The sequence below is a fragment of the Danio rerio genome, chromosome 2 (genome assembly GCF_052040795.2).
Source record: "Danio rerio strain M-AB ecotype USA chromosome 2, GRCz13ab, whole genome shotgun sequence".
NCBI lineage: Eukaryota > Metazoa > Chordata > Actinopteri > Cypriniformes > Danionidae > Danio > Danio rerio.
In genome coordinates this window covers 30,374,779-30,390,009 of record NC_141022.1, presented here as the reverse complement: position 1 = coordinate 30,390,009, position 15,231 = coordinate 30,374,779, and the positions used below count along the sequence as shown (strand labels likewise).

General features: G+C 34.9%; 2 protein-coding genes across 16 annotated transcripts in view; one reads left to right on the top strand and one right to left on the bottom strand.

Annotated features, from left to right (window-relative positions):
• Window positions 1-4,082, bottom strand: part of LOC147837108 (uncharacterized) — a 39,488-nt gene extending 35,406 nt beyond the window's left edge. For 5 of the 10 annotated variants that reach the window (XR_015478522.1, XR_015478525.1, XR_015478521.1 and 2 more), the window contains exons 1-2: window positions 4,005-4,082; window positions 2,769-2,838 (exon numbers count right to left, since the gene is read on the bottom strand). The gene's annotated coding sequence lies outside the window, so the exon portion shown is untranslated. The remainder of the gene's footprint in view (window positions 1-2,768; window positions 2,839-4,004) is intronic. The other 5 variants (XR_015478526.1, XR_015478523.1, XM_087240910.1 and 2 more) reach the window with 2 other exon arrangements.
• A 97-nt stretch (window positions 4,083-4,179) lies between these two features.
• Window positions 4,180-15,231, top strand: part of si:dkey-181m9.8 — a 29,507-nt gene continuing 18,455 nt past the window's right edge. For 2 of the 6 annotated variants that reach the window (XR_015478520.1, XM_087240905.1), the window contains exons 1-9: window positions 4,180-4,366; window positions 4,798-4,888; window positions 7,180-7,245; window positions 7,337-7,503; window positions 8,894-9,045; window positions 9,125-9,195; window positions 10,654-10,824; window positions 10,906-11,010; window positions 14,088-14,333. Coding sequence is in view for 4 of the 6 variants with exons in the window: in XM_087240905.1 (XP_087097031.1) it covers window positions 4,322-4,366; window positions 4,798-4,888; window positions 7,180-7,245; window positions 7,337-7,503; window positions 8,894-9,045; window positions 9,125-9,195; window positions 10,654-10,824; window positions 10,906-11,010; window positions 14,088-14,333 (1,114 nt within the window). In the remaining 2 variants the exon portion in view is untranslated. Of the gene's footprint in view, window positions 4,367-4,797; window positions 4,889-7,179; window positions 7,246-7,336; window positions 7,516-8,893; window positions 9,046-9,124; window positions 9,196-10,653; window positions 10,825-10,905; window positions 11,011-14,087; window positions 14,334-15,231 lie in introns of all 6 variants that reach the window. The other 4 variants (XR_015478519.1, XM_087240904.1, XM_087240907.1 and 1 more) reach the window with 3 other exon arrangements.

Here is a 15,231-nt window from a genome sequence, read left to right as displayed (position 1 = left end):
TGTGTGTGTGTGTGTGTGTGTGTGTGTGTGTGTGTGTGTGTGTGTGTGTGTGTGGGGCAATCCCTGTTATTTTTTACCGTGACCTTAGATTTAGCTTATGCATATGTATTCCTATTTTCATTCTGTTCAAGAATTAGTAAAATTGGCCCCATCCATTTCCAACATGTTCTGCCCTGTCATGAATATTCCAATCAGACTGAAAAGTAAAGTAGTTCACAAAAATGGGTTTTTATCAGAAAAAAAATCTAAATATCAGATTATTTGTTGTGATCAAAAACTTTATAGCCTTTTTTAGTTCAGCTTGAGCCAGGGATTTTCATGATAAAATAAAAGAGTCTCTGCTGAGCAGTTTAGAAGTTATGAGTGATTATGCTGTAGTGCCACACTCAGCTTATTAGGGTGAGTCTATTTGATGTTATAGACAGGTGGGTACTTCCATTCCTCCAACTTTCAAGTCTCTACGAATTTCTAGTCTGCCTGATCATCTTGATGAAAATCCTAACAATTAAAACAGTATTTCAGCCCTCCAACAAAAAAGCAAAACCACAAACTAGAACAGACATGAACTTGACATAAAGAAGCTTGACTAACCTAATTAAAAGTAGCTTAGAATAAGTAAACGACCAACCAATATACTGTAGTGCACTATAGTAGATAGGGAGCAGCATCGGACATCACTATGGACAAGCAACAAAGACTACATTAATAATTAATAGTAATTAAGAAAATGAACCAGTGACAAGTTGAGGTCCCACCTGACTAGAGACTGAACCAATAAAAAACAACACATGAACAAAGGAGCACATGTTAAGATCACAACAGATGTGACAGATGTAAGATGGTGTGAGCTGCATTCGAATGAGACGAGTTCGCAATGTGATATGAGAGACATGAAAGTAGAAGGTTTCATTTGATTTATTTTTAATGTAAGAACAGACAGGGCCATTTTTATCTTGAATGTGTGAGGCTCCGATCAGTCACTTCCAGTTATAGTGCAACAGTTGGGTTCTGGAAGTACAACTCCATTCATTTTCTTCTTAGGGAAATAGATTTTTTACGAAAATGTAAAAAGTTAATATTTAAAGACATATTTACTATGAACAACAACAACAAGGTTTATAATCAATGGGATACTATTCTGTGAAAGCTATCAGTGCTCATATTCTAAACTCACGTTTCAGAATATTGTGTTTAACAGAGGAATTTGTTGTTAAAAAAATTATAAATCAAAAGAATGTAATAAGCTAATCTTATGAAAAGATTCCACCATACAATCTGTTCAAACTACACTGTGAATTAATTTAGTAGTGCTTCTTCATCTTGTTTAAAAGTTTTCACCCCCCTCCTTTTTCCTTTTGGAGCATTAGTGATTGCTTGAACCTTGTGTTTGAGTCCCTCAATTGTCCTCAGTGTGAAAAGTTGAATCTTAAAATCATACAGTCACTGCTGGAAAGGGTTGAAATATGCAAAAGATGCTGAAATATGCAAAAGATGTTGAAAGCTGAGGAATCTGCAGGACATGGAGGATTTTTGTCATGGTAAAACAGCAGGCAATTTAACTGTTCAGATCAAGCAGGGGACTCGTGAACAACCATCACATAATAAGAAATCCAGTGACAGACCACCAGGTACCCACACACAGTATTAAAAGATAGGTTATTTTAATAATTTTAGCTATGCTTTTGTCCTGTGAGCTAAATATCTTTTATATAAAAGATCTTACTCAGGACAGTAGTAAATTAAAAATAACATGCATTTTGTATGATCTATCTTGTTTAAATTATTCACATTTTCGGTTTTTATGCAAGGGGTTCACAAACTTTCAACCAGCATTGTATTTTTGAGAAAATATGCTATTTCACTTACTGTAAATAGTCTCTATTGCTATGTGTACCTTATTTTGCACTGTGTTTTTAAAGCCTCTATGAGAAAAATAAACTGAAAAAGAACTTTTGGAAACCAATTATGATGAAAATAATGTTGGCAAACGCTGTCACATTCTAATTTGGTTGCACAGGGTGCATCAAAGCATAAAAAATTGGTAATAAATACATATTCCTAAAACTGTTTTTCATAACCAATGCCTACTATTAATGTTGAAAGTGGGAAATATTTACTGACATCTTTAGAGACTTCAGTAATACAAGTATATAGTCATTCCATTGCCTAGTAAAGTCAAAATTTCAAACACCACCTTTTGTTCACCTGGGAAATATGAAATTTCGCTATCATCTATTTAATTTGTTGTCATCATGACCCATACTACAAGTTCTATAGCCCACCCTGTACTTTATGCATGTCATGCTATTTTTATCATACTATTGCAATTTATAATGATATTCATAAACAGTGTACTGCATATATAGTGCAGTTGTATGAACATATGCTTTATGGACACATGCAGTTTTTAGAACAAAGCAAATATTAGAAAATATATGACCGCTGACGCAATGCCATGATTGATAAAAAAGGTTAGATTATATGATACAATAAACATGTGGTATGAAATGACACATATATTAAAAACATCTGGTTGAAAGAACAGGAAAAAAATACTAGAAATCAAAAAATAACACTAATCAGAAAGCCTATTTCCACAATTCAATGGCCTACTTTCAGCTTGAGGACTTGCTCATACTCATGGGGGTCACCTTCACACTATAGCATAATCACACATGGCAGGTAGACATTGTCATCAGTAGAAACCCAGGTCATGCCATCACAATTGAGTGACAACTACATTCGTTTCACTGTGTCTCTAATCTTACCTCTCCATCATAAATCACAGTCCTTTCTGTGGCCTGTCTGTCCACCCACTCTGCACTGTGTTCTGGTCACCTCATGGGTTCACAAAAAAAGAGAAAAAAAAAGAAATTGGAGGATGGGAAATAACTCTGGAAATTAGTCTGTGTTATCTCGGTAGGATAGCTGAGATTGTTTTGGCCAACTACATGGAGCTTAAATTCTGGATGCTGTCTGTCACTGTGAAACCATGAGATGGCCATTGAATCAGATGATTTCTTTCTCAGAATATCTGAGTAATAGTTTTTTATGAAGGAAGGCGAGTTCGGAAACGCAATTACATGGTTTTAAGAAGCATGACCATTAATCTTTAAGATAAAGCATGCCTGGTAACAAGGACATTTTGCTGTTACAGCAAGGACATTGTTCTTGTTACACATGTACATACTATAGAATGTATAAGTTGTGCCTAATTAATATCTAAAACATGGCCAATTACACCGTAACAAAGACTATCAAATAAATTGTAAACATGTCAACATCATACTCCATTTTTTCATTCATTCATTTTCTTTTCAGCTTAGTCGCTTTATTAATTCGGGGTCGCCACAGCGGAATGAACCACCAACTTATCTAGCAAACGTTTTATGCAGCAGATGCCCTTCCAGGTGCAACCCATCTCTGGGAAATACTCCATTTGTTTTAAAGGCTAATAGTATCTTTTTTATGTTACAAGAACGTTGTATACAACAAATTTTAACATTTTACACAAACACATAGCCTATCTAGTAAATCACGAAACTGAGAATCTTCAGGTTACACACACACAAACACACACATAGCTACAATTTTTTTTTTATCAATGTCAAATATGAATAAAATGACATAATGATTGTTTTTCAGCGATGTAAATAAAATACTTCTTTCACAATGCTTACTAAAAGTGATAAAATAAATTATTTCATTTTGATGAATAAAATAAAGCAATTTCTAAAGTTTTGTACGCTGAAGAGAAAAAAATGGCTAAATAATAGTAAAACCAACAGTTAACCCACATAACAGATAAACCATAGACTGTAAATTCCTCAGTGCTTTACATTTGTTGGTACTGTACTTCTGGGTGAAGGACATGGATGCAGCGCCAGTGCAGTGAAGGGGAGATTTGATGTCTTATACTGACATCCAGTGGTACTGCAGCAAAGAACGTTGTTTACTACCATATTAGGCTATGTAATCAGGAATATGTATTTAAGTGTACTTACATTTAAGCTCGTTTTCCATGTCATTGGCCGGAACCCAAATTCAATTCAGCAAACCCACAAACATTTCAAAAACGCACCAAACACAGCAAAAACACTAAAGAAAAGCTCTTTCCTGCCACACTCAATATGGCGGACTGCTGAGACCAGATTTGAACTTTCAGTAACGAGACGTAGCGACGTTCATGATCTGAAGAAACCAAAACTGACTGAATGGCATGTAAACTTAAGTGATGGAAGACGCAACAGATATGATTTCCCGTTCATATTGTAAAATTACTTGACGATGAATGCATGAGCAGTGCTCGTGCTGTTAGAGGATGTCGCGCGTTTCAGCAGAACTGAACTATCAAACACTTCTCGAGGTAGGTTTACTGTCAACACTAGCGAGGCAGCTTGGTTCTTGGGCTAACAAGCTAATTACCGGTAGTGTAGTATTAAGATGAAAACTTTGCCGGATGGCATTTTCAACTAGATATTTCAGTACGAGGAAAGATAGCTGTCCGGTAATAAATATAACGATAAACACCCTTGTGAGAAAATATGGGGGTCTGGTTTCAGAACCTGCTGTCAGTTTGTTTACTTTATTTTTGGTAGTGGTGATTAAATTGCAGACTACCAGAGTATTGTTGTATATCCTATGATTGTCTTTATGGTGTTGGTAGGCATGGTCATGTTAATATGGTAACATTAACTTAATTTGGTCTCATGTTATATTGGAACTATGTCATTTTGAAGTTGATTTGCCTCAGGATCATCTTGTTTACTCATCACTGTCTTCATTTTCTCGTAATAGTGTAGTTACTGCTACCCAGATGAAGTGCTTGAAGACATCAGAAATTTGTCTGCAGATTTCCCACATCTCCAGTTATACGTGGACTATTATCGTAAGTTCTTTTCTGAAAGCACATTAGTGGTATAGCAGCAGAGCCCAATGAACATGTATTGATCTTGAGAAGCAGCTCTCAACTTCAGTCCTGGCTGGGGAGCCGCCTCTCTGCACTTTAGTGTGTGTGTGTGTGTGTGTGTGTTGCTAATTTAACATTCCTGCTTCAGATCAACAGCTAGTTAGTAGAAAACTTCATGAACTGAACTTTATGTGTGCATCAGAAAAGAGAGAATCATAAAATGTGCAGAGTTTTCTTGATTCCCAGTTGAGTTTAATTTTGCCTTATGGAGCATCAATATTTAATATTGAATATAATGTTCATTTTCTTACTCAGACCAGTAATTTTTTTCTTTATAAGACCACAATGTCAGTATCACCAGAAGCCACAGCAATTTACTTTGCTCTATCAGATTTTTGTTGTGGTGCTAGTTGTTGACTCTCAAAGGGCGATTAGCCACAGACTTACATTTTAAAGAATTATCAGAACCAAATTTCAACTGCAAATAAAAAGTCACTGCTACAAAAAAAAAGAAACCTCAGTGCCCATAATTTCACACATACAAGGTCAACTGTAAATGTGATGTTTTTAATGATAGTAAAGGAGAAATGCTCATACAATATCACTGATTTTCATAGCAACCTTTGAAAAGGTTCACATCAATTGGATCAAGTTTCTAAATGAACAATAACAACAGACAAGGTGAAGCTGCCTTTTCCTAAAGATTAAACTGTAGAAGATCAAAGTGTAGAAAATAGACTTAGTTTCTCTCACTCAGGAGCTGCATGAGTATAATTGTTATTTACAGAGGAAGTACAATATCAGCATAACAGACTAACCTAATTCATTTTGTTTTCACCAACTCGTCCAACTAGTTTTTACTATGTCTTGAAAACACAAAATAAGGGAAGATCTTCACACCTCAAAGGAAATTACATTACAAAAATGGGCACTATATATATATATATATATATATATATATATATATATATATATATATATATATATATATATATATGTGTATATATATATATATGTATATATATATATATATATATATATATATATATATATATATATATGTGTGTGTGTGTGTGTGTGTGTGTGCAGTTAAAATTTTTATTATTAGCCCACCTGAATGTTCGCCCCCCACTTAAAATGACATTTAAAGGCTTAAGTGGGTTAATTAGGTTAACTAGGCAGGATAGGGTAATTAGGCAAGTTAGTGTATAATGATAGTTTGTTCTGTAGACTTAAAAAAATATATCTTAAAGGGGCTAATAATTTTGTTCTTAAAATGGTGTTTAAAAAATTATTAACTGCTTTTAATCTAGCGTTTAATAATTCTGTTTAATAATTTTAATAATTAAAATTTTGAGTTTTAATAATTCTGAGTTTAATAATTCTGTTTTCAAGTATATGATGTTTGGTCTGTATGTTTTAGCACAATACCTTGGTTAATCTGCAATTGATTTTGAAAATTAATTATGGTAAAATATTTATCCTTCACACTGTCATCCAATCACAATTCTGGATCTAAAAGCTGCCAGGTTCTGTCAGGTTTGCAAAGCCCTCTTTCCATGAGACAGAGGCTGCATCTACACCAAGCCAAGGTTTTTTTTCTATCCAATCTTTTTCTTTTTTTTTTTGCCTTTTTCTAAAAAAAAAATACTGTAAGCAAGGAGTCATCTCAAAAGATATCTGCATACACACAAAACCATTTAAACTGACTAAAACATGACTAAAAACATCCTTGCACACTGTATGCAAACAATGTGTTGATGTCCAAAAACTTCCTCTTTTAAATGTTATTTTACATTAAAGTTTACTCAGAGAAACCCACAACATATTCCAATGTAACTACTTTCATTATTAAATTGCATCCACCTTATTTCATAGTTGTTAGTTACTCTTGCCTTTGTATTGCTCTTGCTGTTGTATTTCTTGTGTTGATGAGACAATAGGAGCTTTTATAAATAGGATACATACCTATTTAAAACCAAGTAAAACCACACAAACAACAGTTCCGTTTGCTCTATACACATTACAAATGTGATATTGGTTTAACAGTTCAACAAATATAAAATAATATTGTATGAGTAAAATTGTAGATTTTTTTTTTAAATTCATAATTTGTTCATTAAGTCACTTGCTTAATTTTCAAATTAATTTGTTATTTTAAACAAATTGTTTAAATTCATTCTTGTTCATTTTATATATTTGTTTTTTCATTAATTAAACATTTTCTTGCATATGTATTTCCTAAAATCAAGTCTCTTTTCTTTCTACAGTCTATCCCAACAACGATAAGAAGAAGTTGGTTTATTTGGGTGGCACAGTTCCTGTCGCATATGAAGGTAGCTGGTTTGAGTAGCTTTAATATAACTTATTTTTTTCAATTCCTCTTTTGGCTGAAACAGTTAAAATATGTCTCACATTTTTACAAAGGTGGCAAGTACAATATTCCAGTATGCATCTGGATCCACGAGACCCATCCGAAAAACCCACCTAGGTGTTTTGTCTGCCCTTCACCCTCCATGGTGATCAACACTAAAAGCAGCAATGTGGATGCCAATGGTCGAGTTCTTCTCCACTGTCTCAGCAACTGGAAGATTGTAAGTCAGTCGGTCAGTTATTAAATGTTTACTTACTTGAAGTTAATCATTAGTACAGTCAAACCAAAAATTATTCGGGCACCAGATTTTTTACATTTTCTTTTTACCAGCGGGTGCAGGATACTATACATGTAACTGCGTGTTGGAAAATAAAGTGATATTATTTTTTTTATAGACCATTTCAATGTGGCCATGTCATTGGCGCATGAACATTTCCTGCTTGTTGTCAAACTATTTTAATAACTGTAACAAGAGGCAATTTAATCCTAACATTATTTATCTATATATGTTTTTTTTTTTTTGGATTGTCGAAAGCCATAATAATTAAAAATGTAAAACAGGAAGTACGTTGGCACCATTGTTTTTATTTACATGCCTCAAAATGGTCTACAGAATGGACTTAAAAGCAGCACAAAGTGCTGCAGGTAAGCGTTCGCCATTCTAAACACAGCTTTTAACGCCGGTTAAAGACATGTTTCACACTTGTAATATGGAAGTGGTGTTAACACATTTGTTAATCCGAAAGAATCATGTCACAAAATGCACAACACCAGTCGGTGAGATGTAACGTTAAATAAAAATTTCAATAGTAAGAAATCTCCAAAGATATTTATCCAATCACTGACAATCACATCTCATATATGCGGCCTTAACATAAGGTTTAAGAATGTACAGTGTAAAAAGTTAATAACTAACCAGGATTATTTGATAACTCCAAGTATTGTATGAGCAGTATGAAATATGATTAAAGATAAACCAGGATTCTGTTTATCCAGGGTTTAGGATTACCTGGGGTTAACAAATTCAAGTGTGAAAAGCCTTATTGAAGCCCAACAAAGTATTAATATTGGGTAAATATTGTCTAGAGATGTCTGAATAATTTTTTGGTTGATTGTTATCTTCTGTGCTGAGTTTGCACGTTCACCCTCTGTTCGTGTGAGTTTCCTCCAGGTGCTCCAGTTATCCCCACAGTCCAAAGACATGTGGTATAAGTGAATTAAATAGCTAAATTGGTGATAGTGTATGAGTGTGTGTTTGAGAATGTGACAATGTATGTGTGTTTCCCAGTGCTGGGTTGTTGCTGAAAGAGCATCCACTGCTTAAAACATATGCCATAATAGTTTTCGGTTCATTCCACTATGATGGACTATGGGACTAACCAAAGGAAAATGAATGAATGAATGATTGTAATCTATTGTACAATTTACCTTTCAATCAAAGCTATCTGACATGATCAAGATGAATTTGTCAGACACAGTTTAACATATTTCATTCCCACTTTCTAAATTGTAGTTAATAAATTGATATAATACCAGAAAGGTTGAAGGTGTCTGAATAAGTTTTGGTTTGGCTGTATATTTGACTCTTGAATTGAATGTTTGGTTTGTAGGGGTGGTCAAACTTGCCAATTGTCCTGGAGGAGATGATTGCTGCCTTCCAGCGTGAAACTCCTCTGTTTGCCACATATCCAGCCCAAACGCCACAAACAAAGCACCTGCCGGCTGAACTGGTTCAACCCAATCCTGTATCCTCCTATGGCAGGTCAGTGCTTGTTTGAGTTTCAGATGCAGGCTCTGAGTTTAGCACCGTCAGTGATATTGATGTTGTCTTCACTTCACAGTTCAATACCGAAGATGTCAACAGCTCAACATGGAGTGTTGTCCTCATCTGTGCCTCAGCATGTCTGCAACAGTAAATATTGATTTTTTTTTTGAAGACTTGTTCACTACTTCAGATTTCCATTTTTTCATGGAAAAAATTGTGTCGTTTAAGTATCCTTGAGATGCTGCAAAAGTTTTTAATAGTACTTTAATTCCTTTAAATGCAATCATATATATATGACAGTTCTGTCTGGTTCTTGAATCTGATTGGCTGATAGCTGTGATATATGTAAGTAATATCAGCACCCGTACAGCCTCTTTTCCCTTAGTGTATTACTCCGACCACATACAGCCAGCAAAAAGCAGACACTACAGATCTAAAGTTTAAAAGATGCTTGCTCAGCTGTTTAACTGTCAGCTAATGATTTGAAGCCATTGCGGAAGAAAGTAGTTCCTTATACAAAAGGGTTTTGGAGACTCTCCATGGTTGATGTTGTTTTTATATACACAATTATGCCATCTAACTGTTGTATAAAGGCAATAATCCGCGTAATCACCAAGGGGTCGCAAACAAATCTAAAGGCTTTTAATTTGCATGTTGTTTATTCATTGTTTAGTATTACATGTTAACAATGTAATCACTATTTTGTTCTTCAGTAGGTTAAAGATAAAACATGGTAATTCTAATAGTTTAATAAAATTAATTTGATTTTTAGAAAATACCCGGGTGGGTCTCGACCCCCACTTTGGGAACCACTGACTTAGATTAGTAGCTGGTGAAATATTCAATCCGCTTCAAAACTTTTTTTAAACTTTCAGGCTAGGTTTTTTCAAGCCTTTGTCAAATTTTTATCATCTAGTTTAGTTTTGTTTCCAGAACAGTGGTAAATAATAACAATAAAATGTTTTTATAATACTTAAGTACATTTTCTGTATCTGTACATTATTATAAAATCTGTATTTTGACAAACTTTTACTTCACTAAATTCCAGAGCATAATTTTTACTTGACGCCATTTATCATAAACATGTTGCTCCATGTTGGTTTCAATTTGAGTAATTGTTTCTTTCTTCAAAACAAAACAGTATTATTCATCAATGCTTCAAAAAATTCAAGCTGTTTAATGTGAATGTGGACAATCGGTATCTGTGCGTTACTGTCTGAACAGAGTAGCATTATAAAAAATTCAACATATTTTAAATAATGCAAATTAATGCCCATGAATCCTCCTGCATAGTCAACAACAGTAGAAAAGACCAGTGCATACTGTTAAACCCTGCTGTGTACAAGCTATTCACAGTAAATAGTAGATCCTTTGAGATGGCGTTTGCTTAATTGCTCTGTAATGTTGCTAAATGACAGCCTGATTCAAATCTGCATCTTATCACCACAGATCAGTGAACAAAGCTGGAATCTCTATCTTGGAAATAGCAAGCAGGAAACATGCTCGTTCATTACAGCTTCAACTTTTTTTTGCTTTAGTGCCATGAAGTAATGTTTTAGACTTTCATTTTTGATTCCTGGCTAACGCAAAGGTTTCCTTTGCTAGCCCTACCCCAGAGTACAAAGTCCCAGATGAACCTGAATCAAGTCAGTGAAATAGAGATGAGTGGCGTAAGAAGATCATACACGCAAGAGTTGCTGGATTTTGGCATTACGTTTGGGGCTCAGTCTTCAGAGACTAGCCACCAAACAAACCCATTCATCACGCCGGCCTCAGGTAATCTGTGTTTGATGTGTTTGTGTGTGTCAATTTTGTTTTTAAATGAAACTAATTAATTAAAGATGATCTCTGCTTCAGCTCCCACCAGCAGTACTTCTGATGTAGATGACATTGACGACATGTTCAAAAGCCTTCACGTGCAAAGAGTTATCAATATGTACCAGTTGGACACCAGGGAGCAAGGTAAATAACAGCACAATAAATTTTGTAGTGTTTTTGAGCTTGGGAGGAATTAGCGGTAACAAAATGACAATCTTTGTCATTTTAAATGGTTTATCTTTGATGATTTGGCCTCTTTTACAGCAACATGCATTTTGGAAGAATTTTTTCTATAAATATTTGACATATATTTTTTTAAATGGAAAGCAGAAGGTACAAGACTGTGTTTAATAGTATATAGAAAATATCTATGTCCCATTGATCCATTGTGAATGATGTAATCAAATAGAGCAGTGTTTCTCAACCACATTCCTGGAGGACCACCAACACTGCATGTTTTGGATTCCTCCTTTGTTTGACCCATTACAGGTCTTTCAGTCTTTGCTAATGAGCTGATGATCTGAATCAGGTGTGTTGGGAAATGTGCAGAGCTGGTGGTCCTCCAGGAACGTGGTTGAGAAACATTGAAATAGAGAATATTCTGACACAAAATTGTACATGTACATCTCCCTTCAACTGTAGTCATTAGCATCCTGTTACATTTTTTAATTCCTTTAAAAAAAATTCTTTTACTTAATAGTATTTTTAACCATAATATTTTTATAACTAATTTCTAATAACTAATTTATTTAGATGTTGTCATGATGAGAGTACATCATGTTTTACTAGTTATTTACAAGATAGTAGTAAAGTGCAAATTATAGCCTTAATTAGGTTAGATACACTCTAAAATCCAACAGTCAGTCAACTTTATCAAATAAATTGAGTGTAGTTAACTCAAAATTGAAAGTTAAATCTACTAATTTGAAAAGAGTTTTGAACTCAGTGTTGAAGAAGGTAATTAGTTCATTACTTCTGCTTAAAGGGCCATGACACCCCTCACTTTCGGTTCAGGTCCACCTCAGAATTTTTTCAAAAAATGCATCATAGTGGGCGTGGAGCTCTGCGAGCAAAGGACAGGAGTGGGCGTGGCCAGCAGAGCAGGGTAGAAGGAGGGGAGCGAATAACTGTTGTTAGTCGGTTCACAAAATGAGACGCAAACCATGAGGAGACCCATGATTTTATAGTTTACAAAGTTAAAATGCAAATAAATAAACAGTAAATTAATGCCTTGCTACATTTGTAGTTTCATATACACACAACCACAATTTATATCATTATAAAGATAATCGTGTTCATTTAAACACTATAAATGAGGACTTCTCCCTCAATCCCCGGGTCTGAATGCAGACTCAGTGAAGCAGGTCTCTTGTCCTGTCTATTTTAACAATTAGCCCTGCTGATAATCTGGAGGATTTAGGCAAACACAGCAGCACAGCGATGTGTCTAAATGTGAATGAACTCCTGATAAAAGACAACGTCCGTCATTCTCCAATTCTCGTACAGCTCTCCCAACAGAAATGCTTGCTGCACACACACAACTTTCCTGTATCTGCCCTGACAGGATCGTGGGGGGGAAAAAATGCGACAAACCCCGCGGATCATGGAAACAAACACATATGAGCCATCATGAAAGGCTAAATACTGTGTGCCGTAGGTCTGTGGACGCGTCTCACCCAGTCATCAACGAAGGATTTCACAGCTTGGCACTGGCAGCCAGGTCTGCTTTGCCTTCGGAAAGCACGTGCAGTCATGAATAATTAAGAAGCAGGCTCTTCTCATAGGATAAGAAAACTCCGCTATAGATCAGAATGAGAAACCAACACGTCATCTTTGCACTTGCAGTTTTGCGCTACGCAGAAGATTTTGATCCCGCCCCAAAAATCATTTTAAACCCGGAAGCTGAAATTAGCTGACAAAAGCTCAAAATTATCCAGTTTTCCCCACAGTTAAAGCTGACAGGTGCTAACATTGTCCTAACTGATGCTCATCACACACAAATCTGTTAAAATATCAAAATAGTACTTGAGGGTTTCGGCAACCTTTAAATAGAGTAAGTTCATAGTACTCATATAGGTTAGTTTTTATTTTTTTTTACTCAAATGGTTTGTAGCAATCGGTTTCCTCTAGCGGTTTGAGTTGCCTTAACTTATTGGGTTTACAGTACTCAGTTGGTTTGACTTCTTTTCGTTTATTGGATTTAACTGTGCTCAAATTGCTTTGTTTACTCAAATGGATTAAGTTCACAGTACTTATTTGGATTAGTTTTTGAACTTAAATGGTTTGTTGCTATCGGTTTTCTCAATTGGTTTTAGTTATCTTAACTTTTTAGGTTTTACAGTGTAGACTACTCTGGTTAATTAGGCAAGTCATTGGACAACAGCGGTTTGTCTGTAGCCAATCAAACAATAATCTTAAAGGGGTCAGCAATATTAATCTTTAAAATATTTGTTTATATTTTAAAAACTGCTTTTTATCTTAGCAAGTATAAAATAAATATTTATTTTTCAAGATGCATTATTTTATTGGAAATACTATGGAAATTTTCTTGGTCTGTTAAACATCACTTGTTAGGGAATATTTGAAAAATATTTTTTTTAAAAGGCTATGTCCTATTCTTGCTACTTGCAATTAAGAAGACTTGCTAAAAACAAACCCTTTCCTCTTTCTTCTGATTCACTGCATACATGTTACACATATGAAACTGCATATAACGTTTAAGTCATGTGATACAGTACAAATAATATAAACTACACAATATTCAAAAACCAAATCCCATTTAAATATTAAGAAAAAATATGTTGTGTATGGTTCCAACACTGATTCTACCATGTCACCAAATATGAAACCTTGTCTGTCAAACATTTCCCATAGTATGTGTTTGTGTTTGTTTAGAAAAGAAAGTGATTTGACTATGTAGTCAAACTGTCAAACAACTGTTGTACATTTTGTGATATGAAGCATAACACTGCTAACTACGGCGAGGAGCCCACATTTACAGCAACATAAGTACTTTTCCATGGTAACTCTGTCCAGATTTAAAATACTTTTCACAGAATGAATCTTGAGTTCTTAAATTTTCCATTTTGCTTAAAATCTTTTTTTATGTTTTGAAATTTTAAAAAAAGTTTGAACGTTAAATAATATTTCTAGATTGTAATGGTGTTCCTTTCACAGCATTTGTTTAAAATAATAATAATGCTTTAATTTTTCTCCTGAAGATGTTGTTCTTGCTGGAGGAGCGTGGCAGGATTGTGTTGGTGGTGCCAGGGTTCACTCAGGTTTGGCAGATGAGCATCACAAGGTAGTGGTTAGTGGACTTCCTGTGGGCGTCTCTCCCAGCAAGATGAAGAATAAGCTCACCATTTACTTTCAGAGGAGGCACAATGCAGGCGGAGAGGTTCTGGACATCAGATACCCTGCAGCACAGCCAGACCAGGCCTGGGTGCTCTTCAGAAACCGGAGAGGTGATATGGGATTTTTTATATTATGATATAAATGTAGTTATTTTTTATTTCATTTTGATAGATCCATAATACGGTACGGAATCTGTATATTTTTACTTTTTGTTTTTAGTTATTTGAACAATTTCAACATACAGGTACAACTTTTTTTTACAGAATCAAGTCAAATAAAGTACAATTAAATAAATAAAGAAGAGTACAAACAGATCACCAAAGACGTCACATACAGCATTTAGATTATTCTCGCACTTTTATGCTGTTTGATGATGGTTATAAAGTTACATATTTCATAGGGTTTACAATCCCTTTGAAGCCCCTTTCCTTTAGCATAATGAATATGATCAGCAACAAATAATAAAAAATTAAATGAGGGTATTGATGGTGCTGCAGATGTATGTCCAAAATACTCAGTAAATACCTCACAAATTGTACATATTGGAAAACAAGAAACATGGCTTACTCATTGCAAACTTAGGGTGCTTTCACACTATCACTTTTGGTCCACACCCATATTCGTTTGACGTCAGAGTACGATACATTTAGCTTGTGTGAACACTGTCTACTGAACTCAGGTGCGCACCCACAAACCTTACACGAGTCCGGCCTGAAAGAGGTGATCTAGGGTACAGTTTGTGCCAAATCTGGTGCGGTTCACTTCTGATATGATTGCAATCACAGCAAATAACAGAAGTAAACCACCAAGTAGGCATGGCACGATAACCGGTTTTAAGGTTAACTGCGCTTTGGAAAAGTCAAGGTTTTAAAATTGCCAACATATGCTGTTATACCGTTCCTATGGTATATACAAGTTTGTTTGTTTTGTTTTGGGGTGGGGGGTTGTGTGTGTGTGTTTTTTACCACTATTTTGTTTAGCTTGTTAGGGCAACAATATCTCCAGCAG